General features: G+C 43.5%; 1 protein-coding gene across 4 annotated transcripts in view; it reads right to left on the bottom strand.

The window, feature by feature from the left end:
* Positions 1-1,692: 1,692 nt before the first annotated feature.
* RBBP6 (RB binding protein 6, ubiquitin ligase) overlaps positions 1,693-25,409 on the bottom strand; it is a 334,867-nt gene continuing 311,150 nt past the window's right edge. For all 4 annotated transcript variants that reach the window (XM_086940457.1, XM_086940459.1, XM_086940458.1 and 1 more), the window contains exon 17: positions 1,693-3,670. In XM_086940457.1, coding sequence (XP_086796583.1) covers positions 2,125-3,670 — 1,546 coding nt within the window. In that variant the 3' untranslated portion in view covers positions 1,693-2,124. The remainder of the gene's footprint in view (positions 3,671-25,409) is intronic.

Genomic DNA, 25,409 nt, shown 5'->3' on the forward strand with positions numbered 1-25,409 from the left:
TCCAGTGGCTGACAATTGACACCCTTTAAATCTCGCTATGCCATCAAACCGCACGAGGAACATTCCTCAATCATATCCTATCTCCATTACTATTTTCTTTTCCACAAACTTACTGGTGGAGTTACATCCTTCAGTTATAACAACGCATTATTAAGCAAAGAGAGGAACAAGGGACCCCACTACTCCTTTCTCCTTTTTCCTGAATAATGTAATATCTTCCCTAAATGGTAATGTACTGATTAGCACATATGGCTGAAGAAACATCAGGGTACCACCCATCTTAGAAAAATTTGAGGCATAGAACAAATGTATGAAAACAAACAAATTTGAATGTCTTTAAATATGCGACAGTCTGAAATATGATGCAAGCCGATTACCTTCTATGACACTGTTCTGCATATAAAATAAGAAAAAAATGACAATAACTAATTTAAAAAAAAAGTGGGTGCTTTTTCCAGATTCCAATGTTGTAATAGATACCGCTCAGTGTTACACACTTGACGACTAGACACACGAGGCCATGGGGCATAGGTATTATTGGAACTACTTAACTGATACAAGAAAGGTAGCTGAAGAGATGAAAAGGGTGCTGCTGTGGTAGAATCATGTTGTTGGGGGGAGTGTGGGGGGGGGGGGTTGAAAATGCAGATGACATAGGGAATACAAGGGCCTGAACTCCTGTATGGTACATCCTCACCATGGAACTGTTCATACGGAGCCAAAGACCTAGACCTTTAGGACCAGGTTTTACTTCAACTCCATCTTGTTGCTTGGATACACAGATTGCTTTCTGGATGATAAAGGAGGCACGGACTGTGACCCCAGAATCGCAGCAGGTTGAGGGTGTCTGGGAGAAGAAAGTTAGTAAACTCCGAAACAAGTCACTCTTAAGATGCCAAAATATGAAGGGTTTATTGCAGCTGAAAAGATTCAACGAAAATAAACCTAAGGCTTAACAAGGTCACAGATGTGCTACTAACAAAGCAAAGATAAATGTGACTGCAAAGCAGAGGTGGCCATTGCGCAATTGAGATTGGAGCAGCAGGTATTACAAATAAAAGGATGAGTGGACGCCTCAGACTTGCACCAATCAAAAGAACTCTGGTTGTGAAGCTGTGTTGGAAACCGAGCTGAGAACCCTATACACATTAGGTAAGAAGGTGCATTCAGTCGTGTGAGCAACAATAGTTGCATTTTGAAATTTCTTGCACAGAGGACCACCTCTTGAGGAGTCACACATGATTCATATTCCCCAAGAAGGAATGGCATTTGGAGATAAAAGAGGTTCATACAACCAATCCATGCTGCCCACCACACATGAACAGTGGAGACTGGAACTCAAGATCTAAATGCACCTGGTAAGGTTGGTACTTTGTGGCTGAAAATCTTTTTCACAGATCCCTATGAAAGAGCAAAGCAGGCATCACACTGGTGAGGACTCTTGAGCAGAAACTGCTTTGGCTAAGATTGCAGTGGCTCTCGATCGAGTCTTGGGAATAGAATTTTTTGGGGTTTAGGACAGGCGTATTAATATATTTTTGCATTATTATTTTTTTAATTGGGCTCTTGGAGATAAAGCAGCGTTGGACTACAGTACCAGTGACGTAATGTAAGAGCACTTTTAAAGACAAACAGAAAATAGGTACTATACTCTGTTAGGCTCTGACGGAAATACCATTCTATTAATGTATGTTTATTGAAAACTTTTATTGCAATTCATTGAAAGTGACATCACAGGCTGCAATAGACTCTGTAAGTCATTTGAACCAGATGATATTTCAGAACTTATCATCAGTTTTATTTTTCCCCTCCAGGCAATAAAAAAAGGATCAAAATAAAAGATGTGAAGTATTCACAGTTTAGTAAACGTCACCCCAAATATTTTCATGGTGGCGAAACTCAAAATGCCTCAAAGAAACACTCATGTCACATGGTCAAACACGCAATTCTGTACAAAATGTTCACTTTATAAAGCTCTGATGTAAAAATCAAATAATCAAGCAGCAATATATTAAGTGCAGCAAAGGCTTCAATACCATATTTACAAAGTTATCAATTTGTTTACATTATAAGAAAATTTAATACGTGACTTAGTAATTAAGTCAATTGTTCATCACTGTTATTTCAGGCAACAACAGATACAGGTTTCACTTTTTGGTCTTCCTTCTCTTTCTCCTTGTCTTTGCTCTTCTTGGATTTCTTCTTTTTGTGTTTGTGTTTTTGGTTTTTCTCCAAATCCGATTCATTACCAGTATGTTTCTTATGTTTTTTGTGTTTTTTGTGTTTCTTGTGTTTCTTTTTGTCCTTCTTTTTCTTCTTCTTATCTTGGCTACCAACTGAGCTGGCACTGCTGCTACGGCTGCGAGCAGGGCTTTCAGAGGGACTTTGGCTGTGGCTACCACTGGGGCTGCTTGGAACGGGATTTTTACCAGAAGAATCTGCTGGTGGAAGAGACTCTTCCGTATCAAAAGTGTCTTTTTCTTGCTCTACTTTCTCTTTTACTTCTCCTGAATGTTTTTCTTGGCAGCCTTCATCTTTTACAGATGCGTTGCTCTCACTGTCACTTTCATTGTAGTCTGGGACAAATGAAGCCTCGTCGGTTTCCCTTGTCAAGTCTGTGGAGAGTCGGGAAGTACGACTCAATGGAGTTTTTGATTTAACCGAATCCCTGTCAGCTGGTTCCCTCTCATTTTTAGTATCAGATGAGACATGTTGAGAATGAGAAGATTTGCTCCCAGAAGAGTCTCTGTCTTTGCTCTTAGTTTCCGATGTGTGTTTATCCCTTTCTTTAACAACTGTTTTTTCTTGAGCTTTAGTATCATCACATACCTGCCTGGTCTCCAAGCTGCTTTTATGATCTTCATGCTGTTTTCTGCCCCTCGAAGGGCTTTTGCTACCTCTGCTGGATTCTGTAACCACTTTCTTGGTTGGATCAACTTGCTTTTCCTTAGACTTGTGTTTGTGGCTATAGGCAGAGTCTTTATTTCGAGAAGGGGAGTCCTTCCTTTTAGTACTTTCGCTCCTTTCATTTCGACGTTTTGAGCCAGTGTTAATCTTGCTGCTTTCATGTTCTAACTTCTTGTCTTTGTTTGAAGGAGGATCTTTGCTAGAGGACACATTATCAACGTCTGGGTTGTCTTCTATGTTGTCCTTGGATGACTGTGGGAGACTTCGCTGGCTCCCTGGGTTGTTTGATCTTTCGACACTGCTGTCCTTCTCAGATTGACAGCCACTCTTCTTTTTCTCTGAAGCCTCCTTATCAGAAACAGAATGATCACGGTCTTTATATTTTTTTTCACTTGATGTGGATGTTTTTGAAGTTTTTATTTCACGCCGAAAGTTTTCTAAGGTTAAATCTTTGATGGGTTTCTTTTCCAGAACCTCCGGCACTTTGTCAACAATCTTGACTGGATTAGAAGGCTTTACACTGACATTTTTAACAACACTGACCATTTTCCCTACAGTAGAAGATGGTGAGGACTTTACATCATCTTCAGATTCATAGTCTTCTTTTTCCCACTTGGACTGAGGCACCTGGATCATAATGATAACATCCTCTGCAGGGGTTGTATCATCATTATTAAACTCTTCCATGGTCTTAATTACTGTTCTCTTTATATCAGGCTTTTCTTCAGGCCTTCGGACAGGACTCCCTCCAGTGGAGCTCGTACTGAAAAAACAAAGCATATTATATGTTGTGAAAAATCATTCTGTATAAAACAAAGTATGAAACAATGTGCACAACGTGCTATTACTGAAAATACAAATTTTAACAATCACTTGAGTAATGCATGTCAATCTTCAATGCGGTTACAAGAATGAACTTCAAACAGAAGATTTACTTCTTTATTGAATAAAATACAATCAATAACTGCATTTTTGTTAAAACCATTTCTAAAAATCTCTTCACCACCTTGAAAGGATGTCTATAAAACAAAATGTTTGAACTATAAACATGCTGACATTGCACATCGCCTAACCATTCTTTATTAACTATAAAAAAAGAAAGTTAGTTACTTCTAACTTCAGGTTTTATGAACTGGTGGCATGCATACACTCACAAGCTCTGAATATTTTCGAAGACAGAAATTCTGGAGAATTAGTCTTACAGACCAGTAACATTTTTCTTCTCAAGTACTACTTATTTTAGACATTCACAGGTTTTATGTGACAAGAGGTACTTTTTAGTCAATGAATGAAAACCTGTGAGGTCTTAAGTCAGATACCCATTCCTTCTACTGAAATTCCCCAGCTGATATCGAATGTGATGTACACAATACACCTAGGTTGATTAATAGAGTTGAAAATTATTTACAGACTTGGAAAAAAATATTCTTAAGCTGTTTGGGAATTAGGTTTGCGCATGGTCCATCTAAGCAGAATAATGATTTGGTGTCTTATCTAGTGCCAAATTACCTAGGCAGAAAAAAATGACAAGGAAACCTAATATGAACATCTATTTATATTTCATAACAAAGACATATTCCTAGAAATTCTCTATCAAGATCAGGCTTTTACCCATTGACACTCAGTATAACCAGTGTTTAGCTGGATACAGTTCATATTTGTGTAGTAGGAACATGGAGATGGGATTGTGAAGGGATGAACCTCTAGCAGAAGGTTCAGTGGTGGCACTGAACAGTGGAATGAAACCTACTATAGCTTCAAGTACTCTGGGGTGCAGTATTATAGTAACCAATTAAAAACTTGGGACTTGCATGATTCTGAATTCAACAGTGTACATAATGCAAAGGTAAAAAGGTTTCTCTAAATCAAACCTAATTATTCACAGGAACAAACAGTTCATATGGGGGAAAGAACGCTAAACCTATGCAGGTAAAAAACAAAACAGGTGTAACTATAGGACATGTCCATGTGAGGTGAGTAAAGTCGGCCTCAGGGGACCAACATTTGGACAGTGGTCAGATCTAGTTTTGTCGTATCTAGCAATGTCTAATGGTGTAAGCTATGTCCTGAGGAGAAATTCAAAATGAATAGTTAATGTCTATGGTTGAGGGATATTTTCTGGATTTCTATGCAACAGTAGGACCACATTTTGTCTGTTATTGATATGTCAAGCTCTCGCTCCCAAGCCTGTCTCTCCCTGGTGGTGGTATCTTGCTTCAGTGCCAGGCATGTGCGGTACATTTTGGATGTCAGGTGGGCACCGTCCGGATTTGGTATTAACAGCAACAGGGGAGTGAATCCTTCCAGGGAAAGGGGTAGCTAAGGATGCTGGTGCGTAGTGTCGCATACAGGCGCAGGAATATGAAGTGGTGCATGTATGTCATATTTTGAAATCTGGGGTCTTCTGTGATCTGTAAGACATGCCCGTCAGGGACAGGTCACCTATAGTGTGAATGTTATAATGTCGTAATGCACGCTGTACAATTGGCTTGCACAGCAAGGGAAGCCAAGGGTTATTCCTAAGGGGCAACACCGGGGAGCAGTGTGGACCGACCCCCAATATACAGCGCAGTGTACGCCATGCCCAGCATGCGGTTGATTTTGTCAAAATGTCAGTAGCGTCAAGAGGAATGCCTTTGGGCAGAACGACCGAATGTGGGAAGTCCAGAAGCTGGTCCAGTTCTGGCCGCAGATAAGTAATGCGTCCGTCTGGGTGGTACCATCTATGTGTTTATTGGCATTGAGCTGACAGATAATATAGTTGTAGGTCAGGCCCTCCGAGGCCACCACTTTTGTTTGTTGTAACGTCAAGGTGTCCCATCACACTTGAGGATTCTGGCCCGCCCAGACCAGACTAATGAGATGGTTATGCAGAGTTTGGAAGAAAGAGTTCAAAAGCGGTATTGGAAGACTGAGGGAAAGGTACAAGTACCGAGGGAGGACAATCATTTTAATAATGGCCAACCAGCCGGCTAAGGAGAGTGGTAATTTGATTGATCTATCAACTTGCATCTCCAGGTGCGTTGTTGCAGGACCATAATTCAGTTGCAGTAGTTTATGCTCATCTCTGTGTAATTGGATACCAAGATATCTTGTATGTTCCTCTGCCCATTTATAGATGGTGGTCAATCAGGACGGGTTGCGTGATGTCAGTAAGGGGAAAGAGCTCAGATTTGACCCAATGTATCTGTTCACCAAAGAATGTTACCTCCTCCACTAAGGGAGAGTTTGTCAGTGGGATGTCTAAAGAAAAGAAGGATATTGTCAGCATATAAAGAAGGCAGCAGTGGCCCTTGTTTAAGTTGGAGCCCTTGGTGGAGATGTCTAGTCTGCATATGATGGACCAGGGGGTCCATGGCTATGATTAAGAGTAGGGGCGAAAGGGGGCATCCCTGCCTCATGTCTCTGGCAATGGGGAAAAATTTGGAAAGTGAACCATTGATCCATATACATGCCAGTGGTGCGGAGTATAGCAGCTGGATCAAGGATATGAAGGGAGTGGGGACTCCAAGTTTCTGCAGAACTGCCATCGAGAAGGGCCATTCAAGGGAGTCAAATGCCTTCTCAACATCCAGAAGAGACATTGCTGCGGTCACGGACTGAGATATCTTATGGAGGACCGCAAATATTGTGCGGAGATTGAGTGGGGCTGACCTGGGAGGGACACAGCCAGACTGTATTGGTGAAATTATTTGTTCCATAAGCAGGGCTAGTCGGGTCGCTAAGGTTTTGGTCAATATTTTATTGCCAAGGTTAAGGAGCGAGAGGGGCCAGTATGAATCAAAGTGTGGGGTCCTTGCCTGGCTTTAGCAATAGAGTACAGCTTCTCGCAGAGTGGGCAGCAATAAGCCAGAGGTTAGGGTTTCATTATACATTTCTAAAAGGTGTGGGGCTAATTGATCCTTGAAAGCTTTGTAGAAGGTGCCGGTCATGCCAGCTTCCTTGACTTCATCTAGCCTAAGGGTCTCACAGAGAAACTGCTTTTGGCCACAGGTTAGCCATACCATCGCAATGCTTTCTAGGTAGTTGAGTAGCTCTGGCGGAGCTGCAGGGATGCAGGAGGTATACGAAGACTTACAATAGTCCAAAAAGGAAGCTCCTACCCCCTCAGTGCCCAATGTGAGTGTGCCAGTATCTGTTAATATCTCAGTAACGTATTCTGTTGATAGGTTGTGTAGCAGCATCCTGGCCAGGGTACGACCTGGTCTCACGTTCTCAGTACCTACGTGCTATCGAGTATTTTCCCAGGTATGCTGTTTCGCGGCCAGCGAATGTATTGAACTCCGCCATTAAAAGTGACCTGCCATGAAGTCCCGGATCGCCATATGCAACTGTGGCCGAGTCGAAGGTTTTAAGTCGGATTCAATACGCTTAAGTTGATGGCGTATGTCGCGTAATATATCGGATTGTTTAGATATACTTATCTATCGGATTTAAGCCTTAAAGACCTCCCAGAGCTTAGCTTGTGTATTGATTGATCCAGTATTTATCAAGAAGTATTCCATCACTCCTATGTGAATCTCCCCCTGAATACTTGGTCACATAGGGCACCCGCAAGAAATCGCTATTGTTTCCCAGACTCATGTCCACAGGGGATAGTTAGACACATTAAGACCGGGCTGTGATCGGACAGGGTGCGGGGAAGTGTATGGACCTTTGTCATCAACTGTAGTATATTGGCCGATAACAGCCAGTAGTCTTCTTATGTCCACATAGCGTGGGGGCAATGAATAGAAGGTGAAATCTGGGTTTGCGGGATGGATTAAACGCCAGGCATCCAGTAGGGCAAAGCAGAGCCCTGGTCCTCGGCTTGTCGCTTGTGCACACACTGATGAAGTCTAGTTGCGGTCATTTGGTCAAGTTAAAGTCGCCCCCCCTCCATGATTATCTGGTCGGTGTCCATATGGCTAATGAGAGTATAAATGTCTTGAAGGAAGGCATTGTCATCCTCTGTGGGTCCATTTATACTGACCAGCAGAACCTGTTTGTCTGCAAGGAGACCATGTAGAACAATATAACGACCTTTGGGGTCAGTGTGGTATGTGTTAAGATGAAAAGGGATCCGCTTGTATAGAAGTATGAAGACGCATCGTGAATATGCACTTTAGGAGGAAAAATATTGATGTGTACCCACGACTTAGCGAACTTCCCATTGTGGTGGATCTTCAGGCGGGCAGGGTACAGCATGTCATACCTGATGTTTAGTTTGCAGAGTGTTTTTTTTTTACATCTGTGAACTTAAGTCTAGCCTCCTGGACCGTGGGGGTGAAATCAGGATAGATAGATATGGATTATCCCTGGTAATGTAGTTCGCAGCGTTCTTGGGCCAGGCGGAGCACTGTGTCTCTGTCTTCATAGTTCAAGTGCTGTGTGATAAGTAATCGAGGCGGGTTGCCAGCAAAAGGCAGAGGGTACGATGCGCTCGCTTCACAGAGAAGGTCGCGGAGAAACTTGCTCCGTCAAACAGGTCCACAAGCAGCTGTTGAATGAAGGAGTCTGGTCGACCTATGTTTGTGGATTCCGCAATGCCAGAAATGTGGCTATTGCAGTGTCTTGATCTTGCCTCCAAGTCCTCGTTTTTTATGGCTACTTGTTTAAGTATGCGATCTGCCCTTTCTAGGTGCTTTAGAACCGTGAGGTGTCTTCTAGGGTTGAATTCTCCCCTCTGCGTCGTCTAGTTGTGTTCCATTATGGTCCAAGCATTCCCCCAACTTGTCCATTTTGCTCGCTAGGGCATCAAACCTGGCATCCATAGCACAGAAGTCAGCTCTAAGCTACAGCATAATGGTTGTGGTGTCAGTGGTTGAGGCCATTTCCGCAGGTGCACCTGCATTATCATCGGGGTCTGTGTTCGCCCCGCCGCCTTTAGTTGGACCCACCTGGTCAAACTGGAGCTTGCGCTGTTTTGAGCTGGAGTGGCCCATCGTTTCCATCAAGGCTGCATTGAAAATATTGCTGCCACGTGTATCGCAGTGCTCAGCTAAGGTGACCACCTAGTACCACCCAGGGGAAGGCTACAACCCAGGGCAGCCAGGGGCCCACTGCGCATTAGTGATGGAGGGGGTGGGCCACCCTCGTGCAGGATATTCAGTGGTACTTACAGGTGGCGCCCACTCCCTACATTGCTATGGGCAGCCGGTGATGCAGGTTGTCCCACAGAGGTCTGCAATCGCCCCAGCCAACTCCATTGTCCCTGGGATCTGTGCAATATTTCCTGAGTCGTTGTCAAGGAGCTGAAACGCACCGGCCGCACCCGTTGCCGTCAGTCAGACCCCAGGCCGACCAGCATGGTACAGCCAGCCGCGGGCCTCATGCAAGCAGACACCTGCCTCCGATATCCTGAGGCGTTCTCTTGGGGCCCACCGCCTGTCCCGCAGTGTGAAGTCAGCACCGAGGCGGCACCAGGAGGACCGGATGGTCCAGACCTCAGGCTCGCCCACGGCCCCTGTCGCTGCGGGGCCTCCGAGGCAGGCTGGGCCACACTCCGGACCGGGTTCAGTTTTCTTCACTAGGATTGAAACATTGACAGATTCAAATGCTTGAATTAGGAAGAAGCGGTACAAAAGGGGGTGGTGATGGACGGAGCATCTGAATCAATCAAACACTCGCACCCAGTCAAAAGATCTGGGTTTAATCCATCACCGTTCTTTAGCCCACTCTGCCACCCCAGTTCAGACATGGCTATATGCAAATCAGTCTGAACCTGTGCCTCATGGGAATAGTCCAGCCCGAACTGCCAAGCCATGTCTTCCCTGGACCGGAAACAAGCTTCTGAGGACCGGTTTCTGGCATTCCAGCCGTCTTCAGCCTCGATAGCTTGACTCCAGTGGCAAAGTGAGCAAGGGACTCACGTCTGAGCATACCCTGCCACACTTATGGCGGCCAAAAGCGGTACAAAAGGGGGTGGTGATGGACGGAGCATCTGAATCAATCAAACACTACACTCACACCCAGTCAAAAGATCTGGGTTTAATCTTTTGACTGGGTGTGAGTGTTTGATTGGTTCAGATGCTCGGTCCATTACCACCCCCCTTTTGTACTGAATTAGAAAGAAAGCAGTAGAAGAAAAAATGGTAGGCATGAATGAGGCTTCCCACCATAAGGGAACAGGTCTCAAAGCACAGACTGTGCCACAATTGACTCGGCTCTGGATCGTAGATTCAAGTCAGTAATGCTTGGTGAAGGTACGAGTGGGCACATCAAGCAATTTCTGTAGCTGCCTATTCCTTTAGTTGAGTGACATTTGATTCCACCAGAAAGTAGTCTGCTCATTAGAATGTCAGCTTTAGCGATGCAGATACAATCCATGTTGAGAAACCACGCACGCACTGCCAGTCCGCCTGTCCAAAGGCCATGAGAATCTGGTTAGACTGACAAAAGTCTTGTGTCCTTTGCAAGTATAGTCTCAAATATCTATGTGGTAAACTGAATATAACAACCTTTCAGCTGCAGGAAGAAAGCAAATAATTTGACCTGTTGATTGTGAGAAAAAGTCTTGGAACAAACATCGGATTTGTCCTAGGAGAAACTGTTTTGGGAGAAACACAGATAGAAAATCTTCAATGGAAAATGTCTGCATTTCACTTATTTAACGGACTAAGAAGATAGCCTGTAAGTACAAAGTGAGGGTTGTCTGTAGTCTATTGCCCGTTTGTGATTGCAGATTGGTCGTCTACTCGGTGCATCCAATCAGCTGTTTTCCGTCCCCGGTACATGCTTGGCTGAAATGTCAACATGAATTTCAGAGCCCAGTGGCTCATGTGTTAACATTACTGTGCAATACAAGTGACCTTGTTCCTCCCTGTTTCTACATGTTTATGTGGCCTTTGCAAACCATCACCGTAGAAATCTTATCCCCACAGGCTAAAGATCAAAAAAGGTTGAAGTGTACAGGCAGCACGAGACCACCATCCACTGACATGTAGGGCCTACAGGTAACTCCTTGTCCTTACAGGGAGGCTACGATAGTAGTGGGGAAGAGTTGTGTAGTGAACGGAGAAAGTGCTTAGCCTATGATGATTGTTTCAGTTCAAGCCACGCATATCAAATTTCAACGGTCACTGCACACATCATCACTTACTCAACCAACTACAAACCAGGCACAACACACATAGAAATCACTAAGCAAGCTGCATCCTCAATATTCATCATACCAATGGGCAATCTGTACACTTGTAACTAAAATGGATTCAAAGTACATTCCTCACTACCTGATCTTGAACAGCAGCAATAAGCCAAGGCCCTCCCAGGCATACGAAATATGACAACTCGCACAGTGTACAAGCCCAACTATTCACATGCATGCGGACACCATTTAATAACTATACTGCACTCATGCCAGCTCCATACTCACAGGAAAGTGCAGTTATATCCAAACACAATAGGTCATAGAAGACCCTGAATGGACGCTAATGCTTAGCTGGCCTTTATTAGCTGGAATGCCAAAGACCAGTACCAACTTTACATCGACCCAACAGAAATAAACCTTAGACTAGTCACCTCGCACAGGTGTAGAAGGAAGATCTTAGAAACAACACATATTCGGAACTTATTAGCAAGGAAAACTGTAGCAAATAAAATCCCACCCACGTCAAAATGACAAAGTATTTCATCGGTAATAACACCATCAAACCTGATTCATGATGCAAATCCTTCAGCTAACTGGCTGGACTTCATTCTAACACTCCATTGAATGCATTCAGATGACTTCATTGCATTTTATGCTCCACTGAGCTTACCCATAATAAACATCCACAGCACATGATATTACATTTACACAAGGCTCTCTTCACATCCAGACTCTGCAAAAACATTTCAGCCTTAGGTCTAACATTTGAAAATGAAGGGAAGAAGTGTGGTAAATTGTTTTGGAAGTATAGAGGAAGGAGACCTCAGACTGTCCTATTACAATATAAGCACATGCAGGGCTTGGTGATACACAGAGCTTAAAGACCGCTCACCCTTCTGACTGAAGTTATAGGTAAACGAAAAGCAACCTATGATGCTACAGATCAATTGCGCACACTGGTCTAAAGGAGGTTCACATCAATTTGAAAAACAATATATACAATTTCCATGGAGGCGTGAAAGCTTGCTAAAGCTGGTTTGCATGTTTAATTTGCTGTAATAAACACAGAAAGGCCTGAGAAGTGACTTACGACAGGCAGAGGTAACATTCAAACAGATTTTAGTAGAAGATAAAACTATGTTATAAAGTATAAAAAGATAAGGCAGCACTATTTCTTCCAGTCATTTTCTCAGGTCAAGACTCACGTGGGCGTAAAGGTAGGATGCTTTTAGGATGCCGTACAATTGTTAAGTAGACAAATGCGCATATTGCAAGTAATCAGGAGTCAGGCATTTAGGGTCAGCTTGGGAAGGCTGGGGTGGAGGATCTTACCACATTTAAGGATCTTATCACAAATGGATGTGTGTAAACATCCCGTGCAGGTAGACAGAGCATCTGAAGATGATTCAGTTACCATCATTGATGTGGCCAACCTGGAGCTATGAGAATGATCTTCCCATTTATTGTCACAATTTGGAATTCACCAGGGGAAAATGTGGGGCTGGAGAAAAGGCTTAGAGATAGCATCTCCAAGAATAAGGCCCGTGTTCCCCAGAAATTGAGATATACAGTTCAGGAGATGTAAACAGGCAATGTAATTTTCTTTCTCTAATGAATAAATCTACGTGAGCTTATCTCCCACAGAAGTTAATCATTAAGAGACCACCTGTGCTGCCCCAAAAGTTACGGGGTACATTTGCCTGCCTTTACATTCTGCAGATCTGGAAGATGATCTAATGAGGTGGTTGTTCCTCACCAGCATGCAGTACCAAATTGACTGGGAAGCCGTGTCTCGATCTAGTTTTTTGTTGTATGTTCAGATAAAACATTAAATAGTCTGCTTTTCTTAGGATTCGAATTGATTGCTGGTAGAAAATATTTCAAAGTAGTAAGAACTAGAACCCTTCAACATATTGTTGTCATATTTTCCTTCACAAGCCAGCTGACTACATATGGCTATATGAAACCCCTATTTTGCTAAAGAAAGCTGCTAGCAAGGCCATGTGTTTGGGAAGGCTCTGAGAGTGGACTTCAAACTAAAAAGGAGGATTTTTCTGCTAGAGTTTCTTCCCAATATTGAAACATATAAAAACAACAGTGTATAGAGAGCAGACACGATATTGAGTATGCATACTTCAGGCCCAAGGCATACTTGATTAGGACAAGGAAAAATCTGATGTAACCGCATTATTCTAATTTGTTTTATTCAGATACATTAGTGTGCCAGTATTTTCATGACAAAGTTGTATGACATTAGTTATCCGTCTTGCTCTGTTTTGTTTAGAGAGTGGTCCACCTTTCCTAGGAGCACTGTATGCCACTAGCAGTTGACTGGATTTCTGGAATTTTTTTTGTCTCGCCAAGGTAAAACTTCAAACATCTCTTGACATCCAGTGAATGTCATTTCCTTTCTACTACATTCTTTGCATCTGGAAAGAATGTCTTTTGAACTATTGATTCATTTAAATAGAAGTCTGAGGGAACCTTAGGAATACATTTTGGATTTGTTTGTAGAGTAACTATTGTTCCTGAACAGTAAAAATGGTTCTTGATTGGTGAATGCCTGTATTTTACCTTGTTGTCCTTTGCTGATGTCAGTGCAAGCAGGAGTGACACTTTCCAAGAAAGAAACTTAATGGCCGCTTTGTGTATAGGCTCCCACATTTCATTAATGGTTAAAGCACAGTATTAAGTCGCCAGAGCGGAGAGGATGTCTCACTGGCGGGACAACTCTAAATAGATCTTTGAGAAATTGTTTGATGAGCCTGCTCTACCACAACAATGGTAATGTTGATGATCTTCTGAAGTGAGATATGACCACTAAGTGAAGCTTAATGGAGGCATGAGCGAGACCAGATGCAAAACCGCTTCCATTTAAAACTAAGTCTTGTTCGTACTATCTACTCTAGCTCTGGCAAGACTATCTCTGCAGCATTCACCTGGGATATTCAGATGCACAAGTTTATTGAATTTAGGAGCCAAGTTGACAAGTTTAAGGATTTCGGATGAGGTACTTGGCCGTGACTCATTCTCAGTAGAGACAACGTGGTTGCAGATCGATGTGCTGTCTCTTTTCTGGGAGGAGTAGCTCTGTGAACCAATGCGGTCTTTGCAAGGTCAGATCTATTAAGAATTATCCTGCATGGCTCCACCTTTATCTTCCTGAGAATCTTTGTGAGGAGAAGAGTCAGAGGAAAAGCTTATGCAAAGATTCCGGACCATGCGATTGAAAACACATTAATTCATGACCCTGGCTGAGAATGTCAGTTTGCATATGATCGGAATTTCCAATTCTGGGAGGTTGAGAACAGTTCCAGATTTGGCCTTCCCCATTGGTGGAAAATTCCTCTAGGACTTCATGATTGATCTCTCATTTGTGGCAGGTACTTCTCATTCTGCATCGCATGTCTGACATTTTGCTTTCCCGGCACATGCTCCGCTTTCGGATTTATCTGTTGACTGATTGCCCACTTTCAAATTCTTTGCACCTCTTGGGAGAGCGCTTGGATTTAGTGTCTCTTTGCTTGTTGATATTGTGCATGGCTGTGGTATTGTCTGCACAGGACAGTACAGACTTTTCTATTGTCTACAGAAAGTCTTGCCAGACTAGGTGTACTGCCTTGAGTTCCAGAAGGTTGATATGTAGAAGAAACTGAGTTGGTTCTCGTTTGCAGATGACTTACAAATCTTGGAGATGAGCTCCCCCACACTCTAAGGAAGAGTTTATTGTGATGACCAACTGGGAAACTTGGGGTATGAATATTAGGCCTGTCGAGAGATTTTCCTCTCGAATCCACCAGAAAAGAACTGTACCCATTCCGAGCGTGGCACAAACTATATCGTCGAATGATCCTTGTTTGGATCCATTGCCTGCCCAGCTCCTCTTGCAATTGTTGCATTGAAAGGTGGCAGAACGGCACCAATGGAACGCATTAGGCTTTCATCCCAAGCAGGGATTTGAATAGGCAAACTGAAAGTTACTTTTTCCCTCACACTAAATGGGCCAAGTGTAACAATCTTGTACTTCTTTCTGGAGTTGGATATGCTTTGTTATGCACTGTACCAAGTGTAGCCCTCAAGTACTTTATCCTTGTGGACGGCTAAAGGAATGGTTTTTGTGGGTTCAACATAAGGCCTAGTTTGCTGAAAAGGTGTAAGCATGCCTTGGTTGACCTCTGTGCAGATTGATGGGAAGGTGCCTTGACAAGCCAAATGTCTAGGTATGGGAATACTCCGTGTTTTTCTTGCCTTAAGAATGCTGCTACTGGAGCCAGGCACTTTGCGAAAATGTGAGGGGCGGATTTCAGGTCGAATGGGACGGACTTTAAACTGATGATGGCTGCTGACTACTGTGAACCTTAAACATTTTCGATGGCGTGGAAGAAATGGAGACAGGAAAATATGCATTTTGGAGATATAATGTTGTCATACAATCTCCCCGATTAAGAAGCTGTTGGATAGCTTTAAGTGTGACCATGCAAAATATCTGTTTCCTAAGATATTTATTCCACTTTCTTAAATCCACGATAGGTCTCCACTCCCCTGACGTCTTCTAACAGGAATAGAAACCTTGTTCTATGCCCCCTTTGCTGAACATGGTCTGGACGTCTATGCTGAGAAGATGCAGATGTTTTGGGGGAATTTTGGGGTGGAGTCGGAGGCAGTTTCTGAATGAATTTCAGTGTGAGACCGAATGTAATTAAATCCAATACCTATTGGTCTGTTACTTTCTTCCATATGGAAGGCTGATTGGATATTTTGCCTCCGAGACGTGCTGGAGGAGATGGAGGTGTAGCCAATGCCTGTAATCAGTCACTGTAGATGTCCTTTCCCTGTCAACCTAGCTTCTTTCTCTGGGCTTGTCTTGTGTTGACTGCCTGAGGAGGTTGTCACTGTTGGTATTGCAGGCAAAACTGCTGCAACACAGATTGGTATTTTGGGTACCTGTAATGTTGGTAGGCTCCTCTTTAAGAGAATTGCCCTCGACCTCATGCACCACAAAAAGGAATCTTACAGTACTGCGGAGTATCCAGCTACTTTGCAGGATCAATATCTGTTTTAATGGATTGGAGGGCCTCATCAATGTATTTTCAAAGAGGGCTACACTGTCATATGGGAGGTCTAGAATTTTACTTTGCACCTCTGGTTAAAAGAAGTGGCTTCCAACCACCACTGCCTCCATGAGACTGCTGATCCGGACAACTGTCTAAAACCTGTGGATACAATGTCAATGGCACAGGCTATTTCAGAGGAGGCATATTCTCCTTTGTGTAGGATCTTCTTGGCTTTGGCATTCTCTGGTAGACGATCAATATATGGTGCTGCGTCTGGTGCTGGGCTCCTTGGGTGACTACAGAGCCAGGTTTTGGGAGTCCAATTAGGCACGCTGGAAATTTTTCCCCGGGCCCTATCCTATTTGTCTAGGCATGGCAGCCACAGTGGCCGGGTTTTTCATGGTCTTTATAACTTGATCTCAAATGTAGTCCACAATAGGAATAGCTCTGAAGCTCTTAAAGAAGGTTTTTAAAAAAATGTATAAAAAGTAGGGGAGGGCACGACATTCAGCAGCCAAGGGGACTGCTTCCCCCAACCAGTAGTGTGCCAGTACGCATGTTTGCAGAGTGATTGATAAAGAGGGAGGGGTCTCTAACAAGGTCTTAGCAATCCCGCTGGTTGGGACTTATAGGTGGTAAAACTTGGCCTCTAACTACCCTCAGATGCCAAGGGGGTTTCATCCCCCAACCAGTAGTGCACTAAGAGGCAGGTTTGCAGAGTAGCTGAGAAAGGGGGTGGAGACTCAGACGAGGTCTCATCAATCCCGCAGTGTGGGACTTGCTGGTGGTAACAATAGGGTTACTTGGCCCCCAACGACCATCAGCAACCAAGGGGACTTCCTTTGGTGTGGCGACCAATACTCCACCTGCAGGCGGAATTAGACAAGACTTTTTCAGTAACTCAGCAGGATGAAGTTCCGCGATCTCTGCCCAGGCCTAATAAAAAACAAGCACCTTGCTTAGTTGTCATTGGAAGGTCAAACATTTTTGTTGCTGTAGGAAGCTGCCTTTTTATGTGATATACCAATCATTGGTTACATTGTGTAGTGTCCAGCGATTCCTCCAGAGGTGTACAAGTCTTCTATTCAAAGCAAAAGTGCTCTGATTGTGGTAGTGTGGTCGAGCAGCTTTAGGCCTAAACACAGAGGAATGTCAGGAATTTGTTATACACCCAGTGATTAATAAGTGACACGACTCAAAAAGGAGATCAAATCCAATTTTAGAAAAGTACACTTCTTTCTAGATTAATTTTAGGACCAACATCTCCGTTCAAAGGTAAGTACGTTTTTCATAAGAAATACTTTTCACTTTAAAAAAGTGGACACAGTGCAATTTTTAGTTCAGCCATGTTAACCTATAGGAAGAAAACAACAATGCAGGTGTGTAGGTAGGTTATTACATGACTTACAAATCCAGTTTTCAGGGTGTAAAGTCAATACAAGGCAAGGTTCAAGTTCGCACCAAGACTGCACCACCATCAGCATCACAGGGGCAGCCAGGTGCTTGGTCAAATGCGGAGCTAGGTGCTCAATGTTAACCAATGGATACTGGGGTGATCGTAGATGCGCTATTACAAGTAGGTAAATGCGGTGTGGGGGGTCAATCTCCAGGGGTTTAGGCAAGCACTGGAGGGGCCACAGGGCAGCCTCAAACATACACCTAGGAGTGGCAGGTGCAGTGTTCCAACACAGTATTAAGCTCCCAGTGCAAACCAATGGAGATCTGTTTCAGAAAAAGCCTGCAGGTTCTGGCCAGGATACCGGATGAAAAAAAACAATAGCTGCCCAAGTAAGTACTGATGCTTGGGGACGTAGGGTCGAGCTCCCCAAGGCCCAGCGTTTGAGGTGCAGGAGAGTCCTTAGACATCGGAAAAGGGCTTACCGGAGTAGCTCGCTGTCAGGGGTGGGGGTGTCATCGTGCAGAGGCTGCAGGCGTCGACGTCGAGTCCAGCAAGGGTCAAACTAAGACGGGTTGCTCAGAATCGCTGGGGAACCTTTGCAGGACCAGTGGGCCAACTGGACTCGGGCCATGGGCGTCTGGTGCAGAGGTGGGTCTGGAGGGTGGTTTTGCGGTTCCTCAGGACAGACCTCTTGATCTTTAAAGACGGTTTCTTCTGGATGGGTCTGCTGTCTACAGGAGTTTTTGGTCTTTATTGAAGGCAAGCTGTCATACCAGGGTTTGGAGGTCACTGGGCCTGCAGGACGAGTCCACTTTTGTAGCAGGGGCGAAAGGCAGCAGACAGGCTTGCAGGGCTGGCGCCGAGTCAGTCACTGGTCCTTCTTTCTTGCTGTTCTTTGGTGGCTGGGCTTTGTAGGTCGTTCGAAATCTCCTTTCAGGGTCTGGAGGTGCCACAGAAATACTAGATTTAGGCGTGTTGCAGGGGACAGACAGGTAGGGACCAATGGGTCCCTTACCTGGGGTGTCTACACCATCTATTATGCCACCCTCCTGTTGGTGGAGGGCATAGTCCTGGCCCTATGTGGATAAGTCCTATCATCTTCAAAATGGTGGACACTTAAAAATGTGCTTCACTTTGCCTTCAGCACCTTAGGGGTGGAGCTGGCGAAGGGGGGCAATCCTCCTATTCTCACTTAGTTTTCCTGCAAAACGTGGGGGTTTGAACCCGGGGTCCCATCTGCTGCTAGCAGCAGAGGCTGGGGTCACATTACAAAGGCAGTAAAGCCGTTGAAGCTTCCCTATCGAGCACTGTGCCTGCCTGGGGGAGGAGGTGTGACACCTCCGCCCAGGATGGGCATTGTTTCGGCCCTCGAAGAGCAAGGGCTCTCACTCGATGGGTCCAGAAACCTGTCTGGTGGTGGCAGGCTGCCTAAAGCCAGTTAGAGACCACACCAGGGTTGGTAGGTTTTCAGGGGTCACCTCTGAGGTGCCCTCTGGGTCAATGTTCTAATAACTCCAACACTGACATCAGTGTGGGTTTATTAAGAAGAGCTGTTTGGAACCAAGCACTCCTGGGTTCAGGAACCCATCATGGGTCTGGGGAACTCGAGTTGTTGAGTTTTCAGCCCATGTACCCTATGGCTTCCCTGGCACTTACAATATTAAGAATAGACCAATATTGTACGGGCATATCTGCTCATGCAGATATGCCCACACCAGAGATATATAGTGCACCCAGCCTTCGGGCTTGTAAGGCCTGCTAGAGGGGTGACTTACCTATACCTTAAGCAGTGCTGCTTGACATGACACAGGAGGTGTGTCATGTCATTTTTCTCTGCACCAAGGCATGCAGGTAGCAGATGCAGTTTGCATGGCCTTGGTGAGGATGTCCATAGGGGACCCTCTTCAGTCCTAATGCCCTAGTTACAAGGGGTACTATTTACTAAGGACTTACAGGGGTCTGAAGTTGTGCAATTGTGGTACAGTTTTAGGGAAGGAGCTTGGGCATAGGTGACCTGGTTGGCAGGTACCCCATACACTTTCAATCAAAACTACATCATTGTCCAGTCAGAAAGCGAGGGACTAACCAGGCCAGGTCAAAATAGGAACTCGCACAGCCACTCTCTAGGAGATTATAGAAACTTCCTACATCCTCAGGGGGTCAATCTGTGGGTGGTGGCGCTGGGGATGACTGAGTATGAAATAGATAATCTCCTCCCTCAGTGCGGGTATTTCTTAGTTCCCCCTCTTCCCTGTTTCCATCTGAAGACAAGCTATCATGCACTAGCACAGTTCTGGATTGTGGTGTATACCTCGGGGAGGCAGCTGTTGGAATATTATGTGGTGTTCACGGAGTGCAAGGCTGTACAGAAGGAGTTTTAGGAGGCTCTGTAACCTGTCTAGTTGAGGTAGTTGTAGGGGAAAAGCACTTGGGGTAACCTGCCAGTATCATTTGCAGGTCTGAGAAAAATGTCCTTGGTACACATAACCCATCATCCTGGTACTGTCACTATGGATATGGCTGGAATTGTTCCAGATAAAGTAGTCCCTATTGTTGAGGAGGGTAATATTCCTGGCCATAAAACTCTTCCTCTTGCTGATATTTTACATGCAACTTGATGGGCTATGAGCTACCCCAAAAGGATCATCCGAGTCATCCTCATCCAGGAGAAGACTGGGTGGGAAGGGAGACACCTTGCTTGAGGATATATGCTCCAGCATCAGAGATGTTTTTCCCCATTTCTAATACTTTTTCTTAAGTTGATGTCTCCGGTGGTGGACTGACTGGCAACGAAGATAGGATCGGTTTTACCGTTGACAGTGTCCTCATCGTCAATGAGGCAGAGACCATTTTGACCGTCAAAGGAATGGGCGTCAGACTGTACTGTCGGCGATGTGATTGTCGTAGTCTGTGAACTGACCATGATCACTGTTAACAGTTGTCATGCTCAATGTTGCTGTAGACTATTTCTTCGTCAATCGTATGCACGTCTACGATTTCTTAATCGGCGGTGCAGACAGTTTCTTAAACTTGTGAGAAGCCTGATGGGAAGGCATGAAAGGTTCAGATTTTAATTTTCCTGGCTTTTGTGATGGACTGAGCTCCTTGCAAGACCCGTGGTGAGACTTATTTGAAGAATTCTTGGGAGGCTCATGAGGTGATCAAAGTCCTTGTCCTTTTTTGAGCCCTCCTGGAAGGGGAAGAAGAATCCTCACAATCATCCCCAGAAACAGGGTCCTGCTGGTCTTTAAGCTTTTGAAACCACAGCAATAACCTCCCGTACCGTGTTTGTTAAGGTTTTTGAGGAAAAGGTACGACAGATCTTACAATTCTTTACCTTGTGAGATGGGTAGAGGCAGTATATGCAGTCCTTCTGCTGATCTTCAAAATGCAGCCTCTTCTTCCCACAGGTTCCACATGGTCTAAAAAGACCTTTTTTAGCCAGTTCTGACATTGTAGTCAGATACATATATCAAGCATTCCGCCGTCCCGCCTGTCTTGGAAATATCAATCCGTCAGGCAAGTACCACTCGGACACGGACCAGTAAGGTTTTCTTCTTATTTATTTAGTGCAGAAAAACAGTCTATGACGTTTCGGCTCCCACGAGCCTTGTTCACATGACAATGTTTGTTTGTCGGTGTTCCTCTTTTAAAGTGCCAGTGATGTGTGATTGGTTACACCTGTGAAGCTCTGAGGTATAGACATGGAAAACATACTCAAGGTAATGTTCTAAATAAACACATTTGGCTCCGCTATTTTGGTGGAGGGCAACAGATCAAAAATACTGGTTAAATACCAAAATTATCTATTTAAAGGCATCCTATCTTTTCTTCAAAAAAATATTTGTAAAATACATAATTTGATTATTTACATTTTTTCCACTGCTGGGTAACACATATTTTAAGTCAAATTGGATACTGTCAATAATAAAGTGCAAGTGCTATTTTTTGGTATTATACCAAATTGTGCAAATACGCTTATCTAATGTGCAAATTACGCAATCAAATGTGCAAATAATCGCATATTGTGCTATATTTTGTATTGTTTTGATCTTTTAACAATCACAGTTCCAATTCCAATATGTTGTGTTGCAAATATCCCTTCTAATGGATAGTGAAAGATTAGATGCTATAGTACATCATGTCACCCTCTACATTCTGGTTAATGAGCTTACCTCTTGACCTTATTACATATTATAGTCCATAGTCTTTTTCAGAAATAGAAAGTGAAATAAATACTTCTTAGTATGGTGAATAATAATGGTCGATTGACTGGAATTTAGGATCCATCACAATCTAAATATTTTCTATTTGTGCTCCCCAAAAATAACAATTTACTAATTTCATACAGTCTACAACACCTTCAGATTTCGGAGACTAAAATTGACCCTATCTATTTGTTGTCCACTGGATGTGCCCATAGTCTTTTTCTTCCAGGACTAAGTATTTTGGGAACAACTGTGTGGATAATTCCTGCTGCTTTTAAAGGTAACACTTATGATCAATTTAGGGTAAGCATGTGTATAAATCCTCCGTAATATTGAGGCCCATTGGTGAATTCGTATTGAGGAGCAAGATATATTTAGTCTCCAATTTCCTCAACTTTGCATCTCTGTCTCCACCTCTCTTACTGTTCATAACTGAATCAATTACCCAGTATCTAAGTTGGGTATTGTCACTCTGGTGGCATTCTTTAAAATGGCGGGCCACTGGATAGGTGTTATCGCTGTGTGCAATGGCCCGCAGATGTTGAAGAATGCGAAAGTGGACAGCATTCTTGGTGCTGCCCACGTATTTCAATGCACATGGACATTCCAATATATATACCGCATACTCGGTTTTACATGTTAAAACCTGAGTAATGGGGTGCTGTACATTGGTAAATCCGTCCTTGTAATTTCTTGTATTTTGTCCATGGCTGCAGGCCTTGCAGGTTTTACATTTATAAAAGCCTTTGTTCTTATACCACCAGGTAGATTTAGTGTAGGGTTCTGAGTTCGTAACCACCACATGGTCTCGAAGTGATGGTGCCCTGCTAAAGGTGAGGGAGACTTTTTTCGGGAGACTGTTGCCTATGACAGAATCATGGGTAATCAGAGGCCAGTGTTTGTTGAGTATTTTTCGGATTTGTTGGTGTTGTTTATTGTACCCAGTAATAACTCTGAAACTATTATTGTTACCAGAAGTTTCATCTGTTGGGTTATCAATTGTCTCATCCAACCTTTCACTTTTTCTAGTCAGCAGCTCCTCCCAAGAGAGAACCATGGATTTGTCTTTAGCTCTTTGGAGTACTTTGTTCGAATAAGCCCTCTCCAAAAAGCGACTAATGCTTTCATCCTGCGCTTTCTTTAAATCACATGAATTGCTGCAGATACGCCTTAATCGCAGCATCTCCCCGTAAGGGATGCTGGATATCAAATGGGGTGGGTGGGCACTAGCTGCGTGCAATATGCTGTTGCCATATATATCTATCAACTCCAAAACAGTGCTGCAGCACCAAAATCGCCATTCCTCTGCCTCTCGCGATGGCTGTCCGTAGCGAGCCTCAAAACAAACGAAAGCTTTGTATTCCGATTTCTGTAAACAGCAGCCACAGACTCTTGAAGCTTTTAACGCAGTGATTTATTAGCAGACTATATAACCAACTCAACGCATTGAGGGACCTACTCCCTTGTTCACGAAACAAGGGAGTAGGTCCTGAAACGCGTCGAGTTGGTTATATTGCCTGCTAATAAATCACTGCGTTAAAAGCTTTAAGAGTCCGTGGCTGCTGTTTACAGAAATCGGAATCCAACAACTTTCGTATATATATATCTATCTCCGGTACTTGTAAAGCGCAAACTAATCACTCCTAAGGTTCTCAAGGCGTATATATATATATATATATATATTTTTTGCACAGCGTGCCGGTAATCCAGGGCTCAAACTGCACAGCGGTCCCTCCCTCAAAACCGGCGTTTTTGAAGAAATGAATCCAAAATTCCTGTCCACCCTCCAGGGTACAGAAAAAGGTCGGGACACTTCGGGATATTCAAAAGTATTTATTTACCAACAAAGGTTAACAAAGCCGATGCGTTTTGCCGTTAGGCTTGCTCACGGTAATGCTTACACAGTTTCAACCCATTTACATACACCCAGTGATAGTAATAGACATAGGACTATGTCAGTTTCACAACATCATTTTGACCGCCATCTTTTAGTGGTTTATACATAAACCCTGGAGGGTGGGCAGGAATTTTGGATATATATATACATATATATATATATACATATATATATATACATATATATATATATATATATATATATATATATAGATAGATTGAATAGTAGGTTTGAACTGAGCAGAGCTTAAAAGAGTCTCCCTCACACGATGTGTGGTAGAAAATCTGAGAAACAAGCCTCTGAGGGGAGTGCTCTATAGGATGCTGCAACCTGACTGGTTGAAGTTTGGTCTCTTTTAAATGACAAATGCTTTTACTAAAGCGAAGGGTTGATCGCCTTCCCAGGCTATGTTTAACATTACACTGCTTTTCTAGCTCTACCGTGGGTCTCCCATTTCGACGACGGGTAAGGATTCAAGCATGTGAATCTATGAACAATCCAACACTGGAGAATGTAAATCATCATTGTAGCAGGGCCTGCTATAGTGTTCATTACTGAACAGGCGAAAACAATTAGATAGTGGCCACTATAACTGATAGTTTACTTTAATGGAAAACTTCGGTTAACTTGTATCCCTACTGATATAATAGCTATTCCAACTTGATTCGCTATGTGCAATCTTTGATCCACTTAACTTTGGCCTGTAGTGCATATGCATCACACATGCAAGAAATCGAACTCACTAAATTGGAAATGTCAACAGGCCATGTACACCCTCTGCATAAACACACACCACACACACACATTTTAAAAATATCTTTGGGGTTTGTTCTGCATCGAGTGAATTAAAAGAACAATGTATAGGACAACACGAGTGTATCCACGGAATAACGAAAGATTAATGAACATAGAGCATAAACTTATTTTTTAAACACTTATCTTGGCATTTTCTTTAATAGTCTAGCTATTTTACCCTTCATTTTCAGTGTCTCTTTAAAGTTATCCTTCATTAAGTATCTACTGTCCAGCTTTTGATTGTTGGAATCAGAGGCCAGTAATATCCCATGCCACCACCCTTTATTGCTTCTATCCGAAACACCAGCCACTCAAAACCGTATGTGATAAAACAGTCCACGATCTCTTGGCCGCAGACTGGGTCATGCTTCACCTTCATGTTTCAGAGCTGCCAGTGGGAAAGCTGGCAGACCTTTGGATCAAAAGGAGAAAACTCATCTGGATTTGATAGCTTGGTACTTTATGGCAGCAACAAATGATGCAAAGGACTTGTGGGACAACCTGGGGAGGGGGGCCCAGAACTGAAGTAGCTATATTCTGTTACCCATTTTTCTATAGGAACGATCACCCTTATAATCTGTTTGTGAGACTTTCGATCCGAGTCCAGTAGTGACCAAGCAGACCCTGGCTTGGACCCATTTCCTCTTGGCAATGGCGTGCTCTCTGTAATTAACAGATGGTGAGGAGCAGTTTAATCACTCTGATTAAAAAAAAACACAGATGTATTTAATCAACTCCATTGAAAGAAGTGTTTTTAACATTCCTAATCAAAGTCAATCTTGGAACCAAATGGAGTTACTACATAAATAAAATCGTTGTGCTTTTCTTGGGGATAGATTCATATAGACCTGGAGATACTAACTTCTATTCTTCATCAAAATATCTATAAACGGCACCTGACCTTTCAAATATATACCCTTAATATACAACTCAAAGATAATGCTGCCAGCTGCCTTCTCTAAAGAACTTCAAATCGAGTGGCATTTGACAATTTCAAATCTAACAGCAGGGACGGAAGATTGACACTGTATCTTGGCCCGTGCAACACCACAAATTTGACACCCTGCCACAACGCTCCAAG

The sequence above is a fragment of the Lissotriton vulgaris genome, chromosome 10 (genome assembly GCF_964263255.1).
Source record: "Lissotriton vulgaris chromosome 10, aLisVul1.2, whole genome shotgun sequence".
NCBI lineage: Eukaryota > Metazoa > Chordata > Amphibia > Caudata > Salamandridae > Lissotriton > Lissotriton vulgaris.